The 13,881-nt window shown below is 38.0% G+C and overlaps 3 protein-coding genes across 11 annotated transcripts in view; 2 read left to right on the top strand and 1 right to left on the bottom strand.

Annotated features, from left to right (window-relative positions):
• LOC111862601 (26S proteasome regulatory subunit 10B) overlaps nucleotides 1-955 on the top strand; it is a 13,025-nt gene extending 12,070 nt beyond the window's left edge. Inside the window, exon 9 of the mRNA XM_023848121.2 lies at nucleotides 680-955. Within this exon, the coding sequence (XP_023703889.1) occupies nucleotides 680-870 (191 nt within the window). The 3' untranslated portion in view covers nucleotides 871-955. The remainder of the gene's footprint in view (nucleotides 1-679) is intronic.
• A 1,598-nt stretch (nucleotides 956-2,553) lies between these two features.
• LOC111862600 (tRNA (guanine-N(7)-)-methyltransferase non-catalytic subunit WDR4) lies at nucleotides 2,554-5,522 on the bottom strand. 4 transcript variants are annotated; one of them, XM_023848117.2, is made up of 2 exons: nucleotides 5,239-5,522; nucleotides 2,554-4,414 (listed from the first exon to the last, which is right to left on the bottom strand). In XM_023848117.2, exon 2 carries the CDS (start codon nucleotides 4,332-4,334, stop codon nucleotides 3,135-3,137), a length of 1,200 nt encoding a protein of 399 aa, XP_023703885.1. In that variant the 5' UTR covers nucleotides 4,335-4,414; nucleotides 5,239-5,522; the 3' UTR covers nucleotides 2,554-3,134. The 4 variants fall into 4 exon arrangements, with proteins under 4 accessions (XP_023703885.1, XP_023703886.1, XP_023703887.1 ...); XM_023848118.2 differs by having other exon boundaries at nucleotides 5,322-5,522; XM_023848119.2 differs by having other exon boundaries at nucleotides 5,414-5,514.
• Nucleotides 5,523-5,802: 280 nt separating this feature from the next.
• Nucleotides 5,803-13,881, top strand: part of LOC111862598 (protein enabled) — a 40,112-nt gene continuing 32,033 nt past the window's right edge. For 2 of the 6 annotated variants that reach the window (XM_033750725.1, XM_033750724.1), the window contains exon 1: nucleotides 5,804-5,983. Coding sequence is in view for 4 of the 6 variants with exons in the window: in XM_023848110.2 (XP_023703878.1) it covers nucleotides 5,979-5,983; nucleotides 12,379-12,435 (62 nt within the window). In the remaining 2 variants the exon portion in view is untranslated. Of the gene's footprint in view, nucleotides 5,984-12,378; nucleotides 12,436-13,881 lie in introns of all 6 variants that reach the window. The other 4 variants (XM_023848110.2, XM_023848112.2, XM_023848114.2 and 1 more) reach the window with 4 other exon arrangements.

The following is a 13,881-nucleotide window of genomic DNA, read 5'->3' as shown; positions in this document are numbered from 1 at the left end:
ATAAGGCAAGGTTATAAAACCATCTTTTAAGATCATTTTAGTGAAAGTTTCATGCTTCAAGGTGTACCATTCACTGCTCAAATACTAAACAACCTGCTTCCATTGCCGAGATACAGGGCGCTCATATTATAAGGTAAGGTTATAAAACCACCTTTTAAGATCATTTTAGTGAAAGTTTCATGTTCCTATCTCATATAATTTAAGAACAATGATGAATAAATCATTTTCGAGCACAATTTAAATGGCCGGCTGAATATATTACCGCTGGAGAGACGGCCGCGGAATTTAAATCACCGCGCGAAAGGGTTAATAGCTGGTGGTCACAGTAATGAAACATGGTTAAGATATATTTAGTTATGGATTTTCCTTAATAAAAGTAACAATAAGCACTACCTTACTGTTGTTAATATGAGACATTTACAACTTAGTGCAGACTGCTTGTACCAGTTCTCACGGTCTCTTCACTTGCGGATTATTTATGTTTCCTTCTACCCTGAAGATGGAGGCGATACGTTCCTCCGAAACGTCGGTTAACATCACATCTACACAGTGCCACATCCCAGAAGACTGCTTTCTTCACCTGAATATCTTATTTGCTGTTTAAGGAAGACTTGCCATGGACTTTATTATTCAGAGATGTTAATTTACTGTACTTTTACTAGAATTATTTATGTTGCAGATTATGAAGCAGTAGTGAAGTTATCTGATGGTTTTAATGGAGCAGATCTGCGCAATGTTTGCACAGAAGCTGGTTTGTTTGCAATTCGTGCAGAACGAGAGTACGTTATCCAAGAAGACTTTATGAAGGCGGTACGCAAGGTTGCTGATAATAAGAAGCTGGAGTCAAAGTTGGATTACAAACCAGTATAGTGGGTGCTATAGAAAACCCTTCAAGATAAAATGTATTGCCTTCCTCAGAGTATGAAGAATAAAGCGTCTTATATGTCACTTCAGATGATTTGATATTTATGTTTAATATCTTAATTTAGGAGATTGGTGTCTTTTGGTGTAAGACACCAGACTCTTTCAGAGGATCCAGGGTCTGATTTGTGGTCAGCCCTGGGTCCAGCTTCCTCTCAGCATAGAAAGAAGCCTTCACCCTTCCCAAAATCTTTGGTGGAGAATGTGTGGCCTTCACCATGGTCCATTCTCCCATTCATATATGGCTTACTTAATGATGATATCAGTAGCTGTGTATGTAGTGAATAATGAATTAGAAAGAACGTGGGAGGAAGCTGTTGTGACCTACTCTTAGGCATTATTGCAGAATTTGCCTACAGGGACCGATTAAAAACAAAAGAATCCTTAGAAACAACTGTCTCTGGGCCGAGATTTGAATCTGAAACCTGAAAATGAAGCAGGGATACTGTCCATTTGGCCATGACGTTAGGTTCCACTAGCTCATGTTAACCTGTAAGTACCTTGTTGTGTGGGGAAAATTTCACATCGCCAAATGGCAGGGGAGAGCTGTATGATTTTAGTGACTGCCTACAATATACAATATCATGGTTTCTAACTAGTTCTATGTATTTTCTTCAACCTTTATGAAACAGCCCACATAGCCAGTTCTGACCCAGCATTGATTCCAAATTAATCTATTTTTAATACTCCATCACAGGGTCTCACTCAACACAAAGTTGTATACATGCCATAAGAGATTTCAAGAAGACCAAGATCATGTATGTCTGCTTTCTTCATGCAGTGTTTTGAAGTATTATGCTACTGAATAGTTTGTATGTTATGAGAGTAGAGTGACCACTTAAAAATATTTGGCATATTGACACTTCACTGACATGTTGACAGATGTACTAATAGAAATAAATATTTTTGCATATGTTTAGATTTGGAGCATGAAGCTAATCACTAACCTTTATGTAGTGTACATAAGTTTCATGGTTGGAACTCTACCAATGCTTCCACTTTCTACCTTTGTGGGATGATACTTACCCATATAAACAGTTTTATATCTCTTACATTAATCTGAACTATCTGCATTTGATTATGTTCTGTCGGGACAAAAAAGACATTTGTGCATTAAATTTGGCAAATGTCTTGCAGGTACACAGTGCAAATTTATACCCGTACATAGTATACACGTTTTATTTTTTCTGTCCTGTTTTTTAAAAAGCACAATCTCCAAACTTTGTCCTACATGTACTCCTAATTCCAAGGCTGGCCCATCCTACATTAGCAGAAGGCACTGTATATAGAATTAAGGGAGTGGACTCCATTTGTAGAAACAGTGTTACAGCATAAAAACATGATATGTTGATCTGAGTTATTCTTAAAAGCAATACTAGGACACTGATAAGCAGCATACGTGACTCACATTTATTTATGCTTCCCCCCCCCCTCCAAGACTCCTAATGAATTCTGAAAGGCCATGTATTTTTGGAATACAATATAATAAACAACAGTAAAAGAATTCTTTTACAGCCCCTTTTCAAGTGCCATTGATTTAAATTAATATGAAAAAGAGTTTGTACATACATGAAAAGTAGTCAGGAATACATTACAATTTTAATACTGTACATAAGGATGATCACAACAAAATATAATGAATAAACATATTTATTCCCAACAAAATTAAAGAAAAACAAAGAATACAACTGAGTTCTGAAAAAGTAAATTATTCTGGTTTGAAGTTATTGTGCGCACAAATACTCAAATCAGAACATACCAAATAACAAAAAACAAACTTTCAATATACTGGACTTACTCAATGGTATATTATTGTCAGATGGTGTTTTCAGACTCAACATCTAGTTAAAACTGTTTTCATAGTACCTAATTAACATTACATCTGTTAATAAAAGAGTTTCAGACAGACATTTTGTCTGGTAAATGTCAGTATAAATTTTGTTAGAGGAGCAACATCCTTCTCTGAAGATGCACCTCTCTATAAACTGATGAAAAATTAGCTTTGGGCAGTCTTTTTTTTTTTTTAAATTGTCACTCCCAAGCAATACACAACTACTACAAGACATCATTCAATGAAAATGACAAGTGTCAGAATAGAGTGGGACTCACAAATATGTCAGTGTTGACTTTCCTCCAGCTGTGACATTTTTCAGTTTAGTGTCCAAATCCACTGATGCACAAAGAAATCTTAGATGAGGATCACTACATGAGACCTACTTTGCTGGTGTGTCTGAACATGATGCAAGAATGGCTGCTAATCTCTGCTTCTTTCTCTCTTGACAAACCTGGACGTTGTCAAACTTGCGCTTGTAAAGCAGTGGTAGAAGTACTGCTGGAGCAATACTTTGAAACAGATCCCACCTACTGTTGACCTGTATGGCAACTGACATGTCACTGCAAGCCACAAACTGACAAATCTTACAGTCCCACACAAATACACAAAGGGGCTTTCTATCAACAGGTCCTAAAACCAACAGTTTCATTTGTGAGGTGAGTGAAATATCCCATGGTTCTGCTTGCAACTGCAGAACTTGCATTAAATCTGCGGTGATATTGTTTGAATGACCTCTAACATGATACACAAGGCATCCTTGGAATTTTGATACACAGGTGCATAATAATGAAGTGGTGGTGTCTAGGCTGCAAGTAGTGATAAGTCTAACTGGCAGTACGCATCCTCCATTGTCTGTCTGATTGTCTTCTACGATGTCTTTTGTAGGTACAGCACCATTACAGTCCACTACATACAACTCTATACCAGCTGCATAATCCCACAACCTTATGGTACCATCTCCTGAACTAGACATAAGAACAGTCTCATCAGTTGGAAGAAGAGACAATCCTGTAACAAATTCACTGTGGCCAAGACAATATGATTGAATGTTGTAGGCATTTGGGTATCTTGACACCCTTATTTTTTCATCACGGTCACAAGTTATTATGTACCTCTCGTCTGCTGTGACCAGTATGTCTAGTAACAATGAAATATGTCCCAGAAGTAATTCCCCATCCTCATGAGGTTTCTCAACTGAAAAACGATATGCATCCCCAGATTTATCTGCCAAAACAATGGCTCTACCTGATGGCACAAATCTAACCTTACTTGCAATACGGGCCGAAGTTCGATTACTTATCACAGACAAATTATCTGTCTCCCATAAACTCAGATGTTTATCACTTGTACAGAGGACAACATATTTTTCACAGCTTGAAATGTCTGCAGCCACTACATGTGCTTCATTAATTGCTGCTGCTTCTTTATCTCGATCACAATTGGCAGTTTTGGTTGAGCACTTACTAATGTTTGAAATGTCCAATAACTGAAAACAAGTTTCTTCTCCAATATTGCATGTAATTGCTTTTAAACCACATGTTATAAGTAAACGCTCTTTCTTTACCACAAGCATGGCCATTATTGAGTTTAATATTGCTGTCAAAAATACTCCAGCTTTTTTTCTACATTCAGCTGATTTCAAACACTTCTGACAATAACCTGAAACAAATAATATGTATATAAATAACCTTTTAGGTAGGAGTACATACTCTTTGGAGAAAGCAGCAGGTGAGTCTGTGCCATAAATTCATTTTATCCTCAAAATAATGCTTCACAAAAAAATTATAACATCCAATAATGGAACAGATTTTAGGGTAGTGTCGTAGGTAATTAATATTTTGGAAAGATATAGTTGCCAGTGTATGCACTCTTCATGTGAATATCATGCATATTGATCTTAGCAAATTCAGTGTTAACTTTGCAATGGTAGTAATTTTCGAATAAAGAGGAATGTAACAACTTGAAAGTTGTTTTTTCTTGTGTTTCTTCTTATGTGTTGGGTAATGGCACAGCATAGTTTGTTGCAGACATAATATATTGAAAACTAAACCAAGCAAACCTGATCTAACCTGTCACCAAATTTGTGTGCTGAATAAATACAGGACATTCACACAATTAGAATACGTATTCTCAGTTCGCTACGTAAGAATGTTCTTCTGAAGTTTCGCCATCTTTTAGTATTCTGTTGTAACTGCTTTAAAAGTGTGTGATTCTAACAGGTTAGGGAGAACAAGGTGGATGATTTTGTCATTTCAACAGCAATCTTTTGCAATTCTGATACTGTGAGTGGACTCTGGAAATCTCATCACTTGATGATTCCTGGAATATTTTAAGATCATAACTTTACAAGAAATCTCAAACAATATGGTCCTTACCAACATATTATTGGACTGGTTGGAAATGTGTGATTGCACTTGGATGGAAACTGGCCTAGGACTAGGACCTAAGAATTCCTTGGAAGAACTTAGTATAACTATGTATACCTGCAGCTCCACTTGAATTTTATGAACGGATCACTAATATTACGCATAATAACACGGAACACGATAACCATCTCATTCATTACCATCATTACTACGGATTTCACTCCTTTTCTTCTCAATTCCTTAGTCCGCACCCCGCACTTAACCGTGTTCACTATCATCACTATTTACTTACGATTCAGGCGAGTTCAGGCGTACAAAGAGTTCATGTTTCTGGGATGTGACGCTGTTATGCGTCGTCTATGTAATGTATGCTCACTGAACGTTTCCGACTTTCCGAGGAACGAATAACACCTTAACACGGATCACGCAAAGGATAATGATTGATGATGTTTGGCGGGTATCGGATTGGGTTTATAGTGACTGCTTTCAATGTAATAATGGAAAACTCTACGTTATTAGCTGTGTGACTTAAAAATTTAAGTACTTTAAGAAGATAATTTTAGAAGTTGTTTTAAGGGGTCTATAAAAGAAGAACTTTTATAATATGGACTTGACTTCGTATGTACACAAAGAAGCGTTTAAACCAATGAAAATTATTTCTGTTGCTGTAGCTCACAGAGCAAGATGGCGTTAGGGGTCGTGTAGGGTGGAACAAATGTCTGCTCCAAGTTTGAGGTGTATATTGCCGTTTCGTAATTCTGTGCTGTATATAGAAGTGAGCCAGACTGAGTGAAATTGACACGAATGATCTGATTTCGTGTTTAACTGTTGTGTAGATATTTTAGGATTGACTGGAAATGAGGTAAGTTTAGATGTTAACGTTAATTTTCTCAGCATTGGTCTTGTATTGTGATAACGCCTTACGACTTTTGCTACCTACTAATCGTGGTGCCATTAGATGCTGCTGACCAGTTAGTCCTGAGCTCTCTCTAAGAACTTCTATGTTACATATCAGTTATTTAAGATGTGTAGTTTAGGTCTGTAAGCAGAGCTTGCGTTCTGTTCTTGTAGCTGTCAAACATAGGTCAGTCAACCTGTGTTACGAGACTCGGCGAACGGTCCGTTCCGCAATTGAAATACAGGGACCGCGATGAAGGCAGTATTAATTGTAGTATAGATGATATTTTTTGAGGGAACATAAATATAGATTTTACAAAAACTGAATAGTGTTTCTTCATAAACTAATGCCAAAGTCCATAAATATTTTGAGTATTGACAGTGCATTATTATCAGAACACGAAATTTGTATTAAACAAACTGAATATAGTATAAACTGGACACTTGTCTGAGGGATGTGAATACTGAATGTTTTATTTGCAAAGTAAATTTTTTGTCACGCATTTAGTGAATGGAGGACAAGGATATTTTTTGTCTCTGAACTGGATGGCAAATTATAATTTTCGCATGTTACACATCTACTGTGTCACTTGATTTATCTTGTGTTTTCATGAGTTAAGAGCGTTGTCATACCGTTTCATCCTGTGGTTAGGATTGTATTTTTTTTATACAGAACTGCAGTATATAGAGATGTGTGCATTAAATTTAATGTTACATCATTGGAATATATAGAGATGGAAGTTTCATTCCGAAGGCAAGAAACCATTTTATATCATGAAGCTACAATGAAGGTGTTCTTTATGGTATAATATAAATTGTTTACATTAGTATCTGTTTACTTGCAGTCATTTTGCATGAAATTTAAGGTTATTTTGTAGAGAATAATGCAATACCGAGAGTAGTAGTGTGTTATCAAAATATGGCCTGAAATCTAGATATATGAGGCACATGTCCCATACTCTGCCTTCAGTCAGAATGTACTCTATAGCATTTGTTAGAATGATAAGGCAGTATGTACTCAGAAATCCTCTGAAGACCTAAGCATGTTGAGAGTACATTATAACAAAGACCTTTCACAAGCACCAAACAAGTAACCAAACTTTGGATCTGCTAATAGGCGCATGCATTATTGAATTCTGTGCCATAGAAAGACCATTGTCTAAATGAAATGAATGAATGCATGTATGAGGGGTGAGCCATAATAATCTGACCCATGCAGACCTTTAATGATCTAGTGTGCTTCCCCTTTTGATTAACCCTTTATTAATCCTACACTTCAAATGACATGTAGGACTTTGTGTATGGTGGCATCATAGTAGTCACTTGATTCCATAAAAAACTGGCCCAGGTGACAAACTGCCTGTCACTTCATCTCTCTTCAGTCCAAATATTCTCCTCAACACCCTGTTCTCAAACACCCTCAGTCTGTGTTCCCCACTTAGTGTCAGAGACCAAGTTTGACACCCATACAGAACCACAGGCAAATTTATAGTTTTGTATATTTTAATTTTTATGTTTTTAGACAGTAGACAAGAAGGCAAACGTTTCTGGACTGAACGGTAGCAAGCATTCCCTGAATTCAGTCTCCACTCAATTTCCTCATGAATCAGGTTTTGATTTGTTATAGTCATTCCCAAATATCTGAACTGTGCCACATTTTCAAACATCTGTTACCTATCTTTATGTCATGGTTTTCCCCTGCATTCTTGTGATGAGCCAGCAACATGGACTTAGTTTTCTCTGTCTTTACTTCTAGACGAACCTCCTTACTTGTATCAATTAAAGTTTGTGTGTTTCTCTTTATGGTATCTATATTATCACCAAGTAGATTCACATCAGCATAGACCAAGAGCTGATGTGTCCCGTTTAATTTCAGTCCCACCTGGTTTTCCTGGACCTTCCTAATGGCATATTTTAAAGCAAAGTTGAAAAGCAGTGGCAATAAAGCATGTCTTTGTTTTAGACTATTCTGGATAGGAAAATTATCAGACAAATGTGTACCTATACAGACTTTACCTTATGTTTAATTTAAACACATTTTAATCATCCTAACTAGTTTCATGGGTACCCCAAACTCTATCAGCATATTGTACAATACTTCCCTCCTAACTGAATCATAGGCTTTCTTGAAGTCTATGAATAGCTGATATACTGTCTCATTGTTATCCAATTTTTTCTTCAGTACCTGATGAATGCAAAAAATATGGACAATAGTTGATCTGTTATGTTGAAACCCACACTGATGATCCCTAATAATTTCATCTGTGTATGGACTTAACCTTGAGAGAAGAATATTGGGTAAAATTTTGTATGAAGTTTATAGCAGTGCTAGTCGACGATAATTACTACAGTCAGTAATAAATCAGTACACAAGTTTGAAAATTTAAACACAAAGATGAGGTAGATTCTAGATGGTTCTGACAGTGGTGTATAACACAGTCACTGGGTTTTAGGACCTGATAGAGTAGGTGTTTCCCACCCCCTTGAGGACAGAAACAGATCCAGTTTCTTAAACATTGTGTTCTCAAGTTTTTAGAATACCAGGCAATGGAGGAAGTTCAGAAACCCAGTAATTCCGAGGGACAAAGATGAGGGTTCAGGAAGTAACTACAAATATGATTCAAGAAGAATTAAACTTCGTTCATGTTAAATTTTTTGAAGGGAACAATAAAAATAGCTTAGTATAGTAACTAGGCTATGGCTGGATGACTCAGAAATCAAGGATTGATTCTTGGAAGAGGCCAGAGATTTTTCTCTTTGCTATGGGTGCCACCCAGCCTCCTTTCCAGTGTGTACTAGGAGCTATTTCGCCAGAGGTAAAGTGGCTGGAGTGTGATGCTGACTACCCACCTCCATCTAGTGACAAGGCTGAGAATAGTAGAGCCATACCTCCACTCTCATGTACATCTTCATGGTAAAATGGTAAAGGTATCCCTGTAACAGACCATGAAGTTTTTTGGTGTAAGACACCGGACAGTCTTTCGGAGGATCCAGGGTCTGATTCCTAGTCGGTCCTGGGTCTAGCTTCCTCTGTGCATAGAATGAAGCTTTCACCCTACCCAAAATCTTGGGTGGAGAATGTGGCCTTCACCAAGGTAACAGACCATGAAGGCCCATAGGGTTGTGAGATGTTAAGGTTCCCACATTATCTCTAGACATTCGGCTCACAGATGGCAGTAAAGTTGTCAGCCTTACGTGCCGCAGCCCTTCACCCCCTGAAGAAGATGGTGTGTCAGATAATTACCTAAATGCAATGAAAACTTTACCTTTCTTACCAGTAACAACAGACTATAATCACAAACACAAAATCCATTAATGTAAAATGTGTCTTTGTGATGCACTGTGAACTTTGTTGCACTTATAAGTTGGTGTTATGGGAACATGGGCCTGGTAAAGTAGTAGCTAGTAAGAGATCAAATGTGATAGGGCATTTACAGTATTTTGTAGTAATGATTAATTTATTATCAAGATTTTTATGGAAAAATGCTAGATTTGCTGTCAGCAGCAAACAGCATTAGCACAGAGGATGAATCTGGTATAATCTTTGTTAAAGTGTCATTAACAATAGGGAAGGAATGTCTTCCCTATTGTTAATGACACAAAGGACTCGATGTACTATGTAAATATAGCTGTTATAGCATATTCATTGAATCACATACGCCAGATAAATGGCTCATGCTTTTTCGTGAAAGTAAATAATGTTTGTTTTTGTGTTCAGTCTTTTAGTGATACATTTATCTCACAGTGCATCCTGTGGCTAATATCGTAAATTCTTTAGGCTGTTTATTTTCATAGAATTAGCTATAAAAAGTAAGCATATTTGTTCTTTCTTGCATTTTTTATTGATTAGTAGGTAAAAGCCCTGTATCAGGCTGTCAAGGCCTACAGGTTTGTGAGATGTCGAGGCTCCCATATTTTCTCTAGACAGTCAGCTCACAGATGGTGGTAAGGTTGTCAGCCCTATGTGCTGACCACCCTTTACCCGCCAGAAAGATTACTTGTATTTATTTATCTTAGAAGCTGAGTTGACCCCAGGGCCATAGTGTGGCTGGAAGGATTAGGTAAATTGAAAAGAATCCACCTCATCGGGACTTGAATCTGTGACCTTCCAGCTTGTAGCATAGTGCCTCAATCAACTATGCTATCATGTGCCCCTGATTAGTAGTTACAATCTGTAAAATGAAAGTATTTTTGTGTCATGTATCATCATCACCATTCACACTGCATCAAAGGAACCCCTCAAGGTAAAGTTTTTTTTAATATTAAATTGTCGCACTTGATGGACCCTGACAATTATTAATTTGTTTGGATGTGTGATGTCTCAGTCTGTTGTAGAAGTAACAGGAAAGTCTGAAAATACATAATGTCTGTTTGTTTGTCTCGTGGTAGGTATAGTGTTGAAGTGGAAGACAGAGATCAAGTCACATTTATAAGAACCATGATATGTCATATTTTAGCGTCCTGTTGCACTGATTTATGTCCATGATTTATTCTGACCGTCTTACAGTGCATACATTTACTCACCTTTCTCTTCTCTCTTGCACTACATGTTTTGGCACTAAAGTGCCATCTTCAGGTGCTTTTCGATGTACGTCGAACTACTGCATTGCATGGCCTGTTGTCTTTACACTAAAATAGCTAAAATATATATTCGTCATATATATTGCTAAATTTTAAATATTAAAAATGTTAAAACTGTTCAGGATTTGTCATCCTTATGTTGTATTTCAGTACGCGAGTCACACCTATCTTCTTCTGTCAGAGTATTCTTCCTACTTTCATGTGTATTGTGCTTTGTGTTGTGTCTTACTCCTGTGAATGCGTGTGTTATACTCATACACACGCAGTCACAGGAGGAAGACACAACACAAAGCACAATACACATGAAAGTAGGAAGAATACTCCGACAGAAGAAGATAGGTGTGACTCGCGTACTGAAATACGACGTAAGGATGACAAATCCTGAACAGTTTTAACATTTTTAATATTTAAAATTTAGCAATATATATGACGAATATATATTTTAGTTATTTTAGTATAAAGACAACAGGGCATTCAATGCAATAGTTCGACGTACATCGAAAAACACCTGAAGATGGCACTTTAGTGCCGAAACATGTAGTGCAAGAGAGAAGAGAAAGGTGAGTAAATGTATGCACTGTAAGACAGTCAGAATAAATCATGACCATGATATGTCTTTAATTTAGAAGTTACATTGCATTGGCCCCCATAATGGGGCTCATGTCTGGGTGATTTGCTGTACCTGTTAAGCTCTGATTTTGTTGTGGTTTCATATTATACTAGTATATGAATTTTCTTACCATTTTTGTTAGAATAGAATAGAATATATGAGGGGTAGGCCTTCTCGGCCCTTGCACTGTGACCTTAGGTCTGTTGTGCTTCCCCTTTTTTAATTATTCCGTAAGCAACCCGACGCTTCAGATGAAGCGCAGGATCTTGGACGTGGGGACGTCAAAATAGTCACTTGGTTCCATGAAGTACTGGCCCAAGTCACGTAATCTTAAATAAGCCAATGCCTCACATTCACACAGGACGTGTGTGGCTGTTTCATCTTCTAGCTGACACCTCTCACAGGTGGGACTATCACTCAGTCCCAGTTTGGACAGGTGTCCTTTGAGGTGACAGTGTCCTGTAAGTAGTCCTACCACCCATCGTAGCTGGTTCCTGTTGAGCTTCAACAGTTCCTTCGCTCTTTTAGCTGAAGGTCCTTATATGAGTCCCTTTGCTTGCCTGAGTCCAGTTAAGGATTCCCAGTATTCCTTGTGTTTCATGTTAGTCCAGTCCCTGATTGCCTGTTCAGCAACTCATAGAGAGATGCCACAGGCTGGTTCAGGTCCTATGAATGGGTGTTCAGCTCCAATTTTAGCTAATTGGTCTGCTGCTTCATTTCCAGCAATACCCTCATGCCCCGGCACCCATATCAGTTGTACCCTGTTATGCCTGGCCAGTTCCATGAGGGTTTGGTGGCAATCCCAGACCAATTTTGAACTAATCTGGTGTTTGTCAAGCGCTTTAAGTGCAGCTTGGCTTACCATTTTTGTTAGAAGTCTCATCTATTTTCGCTTCACCTCACATTCAGATATTGTGAGACATTGGAAGAATGTTTTACCATTTTGATGTTGGACTGTATTTTGTTCCGCTGCCATTTCCCTCTGGCGTCTAGGAAGTACTGACCACGCCATTGCATTCAACACAGGGACAACTTTACATTTATTTCTTCCTTTGCTGTTATGAACTAGACAAGACGTAGAATTTTGGAAAATCACAGAATTACAAGTATCTGAATGAGTGGGGCATAAACATGGTGCTTGTGTGAGTTGAAGTGTTGATTGCTTGCAGTTCAGCTTGCGGATCTGCAGATCAACTGGGGGCTCAGGCGCAGGAAGTGCGCAAAAGGTAGGCCAGCTTGTATGTTGGCTGCGTGTCGGTACTGCTTATGTCATAATTTTATTTTATAAATTTGAATATGTTGTTATATTGAAGTTCACTCTTAATTTTGATGGTTCGATGTTGGTTTTATATACAGTTAGTGCACAAAGCATGGGTGTGGAATGTGTATGAAAGAAACGGTACTGAATTTGTAGCATTAATGTTGTTGCTTTACAAGAATGATGAAAAGTTCCTAGCAGACAAACAGTTCACAATTTCGTGAATAAACTTAGAACATCTGGACTTTTAATAGACAAGAAACAGAAACAGATGTGCCAAGTGCCTACTGAGGAGAAGTTAGATGACATAGGGACCAGATTTGAACATACACCTAGAAAATCAATGAAACGTCTAGCTCAAGAGACTGGAGTGTCAGTGTCTGATGCCAGAAGGATAGTACATTTACTGAAGCTTAGACCTTATAAAACAACAGTAATCCACACCTTGTAGCCGCGCGATTCCACTAGCAAGGTTTGTTTATGCAGTTGGTTTCTACAGTCTGTCATCTAAGGTGAGACCGATCCTCAGTTGACATTTTTTTCTGAAGAAGCGTGGTTTCACTTGCAGGGATACATAAATACGCAAAATAATCGCTACTGGAGTTCACAGAATTCACATCTAACCCATGAAACCCCGCTCCACCCAGCGAAAGTTGGTGTCTGGTGTGCTGTAAAGGCGAGAAGAACTGTTAAACCTTTCTTATTTAACGAAATAGTTAATTTCAAAAGATATCTACGCATAGAGGAACAGCATTTTCAACACCTCCTGTGATCTTAGTTCATTCCGAATGTTATCGGCCGTCAGGCATGCTGATTTATTGGCAAAATTAATATGCGCCTCGCGACAAGCGGCGCACCTGTCGCCGTAAAGACCAGAGCTATGAAACCGGTCTAAAATTCCACGCTGTATTTATCCATTTGATTGTTGCGGAGAATAAGAGACATTCCGCAATTTTGGCATGTGTTCGGAAAACCGCTGTTATTGTTCGGTAATCATCTCTTATGTTTGGTAGTCCATTTTTGAGTGTTGAATGTGCAAGTTAGGAATTGAACACATGGCATAACAATATTTGTTTAATTACCTAGGAAACCGGAAGACGTGCCGAAAAAGGTGTTGGAATTAAAATATATGTTTCGTTTTTCTGTACAACTTTGTTCAGAACATTTTTCTCACCAATAAATCTTTAATGACTTATGCTCGAGTACGGGCAGAAACTCGTGCATGTGTTCGTGTAAAGTGACCGATATTTTGTCCGATATTAACCAAAATTGAAGTTCATCGACACATCTTGGTTAAACTCTCCAGTATCAAATTTCATGGAACTGTCTGCTGTGGTTCTGCAGATGTTTCATGTCTACAGACGGACAGATGGGTTACAGTTAGCAGGCGCTTCTTAGCATTGCGAATGCGGCT

Source organism: Cryptotermes secundus, unplaced genomic scaffold, assembly GCF_002891405.2.
Source record: "Cryptotermes secundus unplaced genomic scaffold, Csec_1.0 scaffold1813, whole genome shotgun sequence".
NCBI classification, from domain to species: domain Eukaryota; kingdom Metazoa; phylum Arthropoda; class Insecta; order Blattodea; family Kalotermitidae; genus Cryptotermes; species Cryptotermes secundus.
Note: the sequence above shows the minus strand (reverse complement) of the source record. Positions and strands in the feature narration are given on the sequence as shown.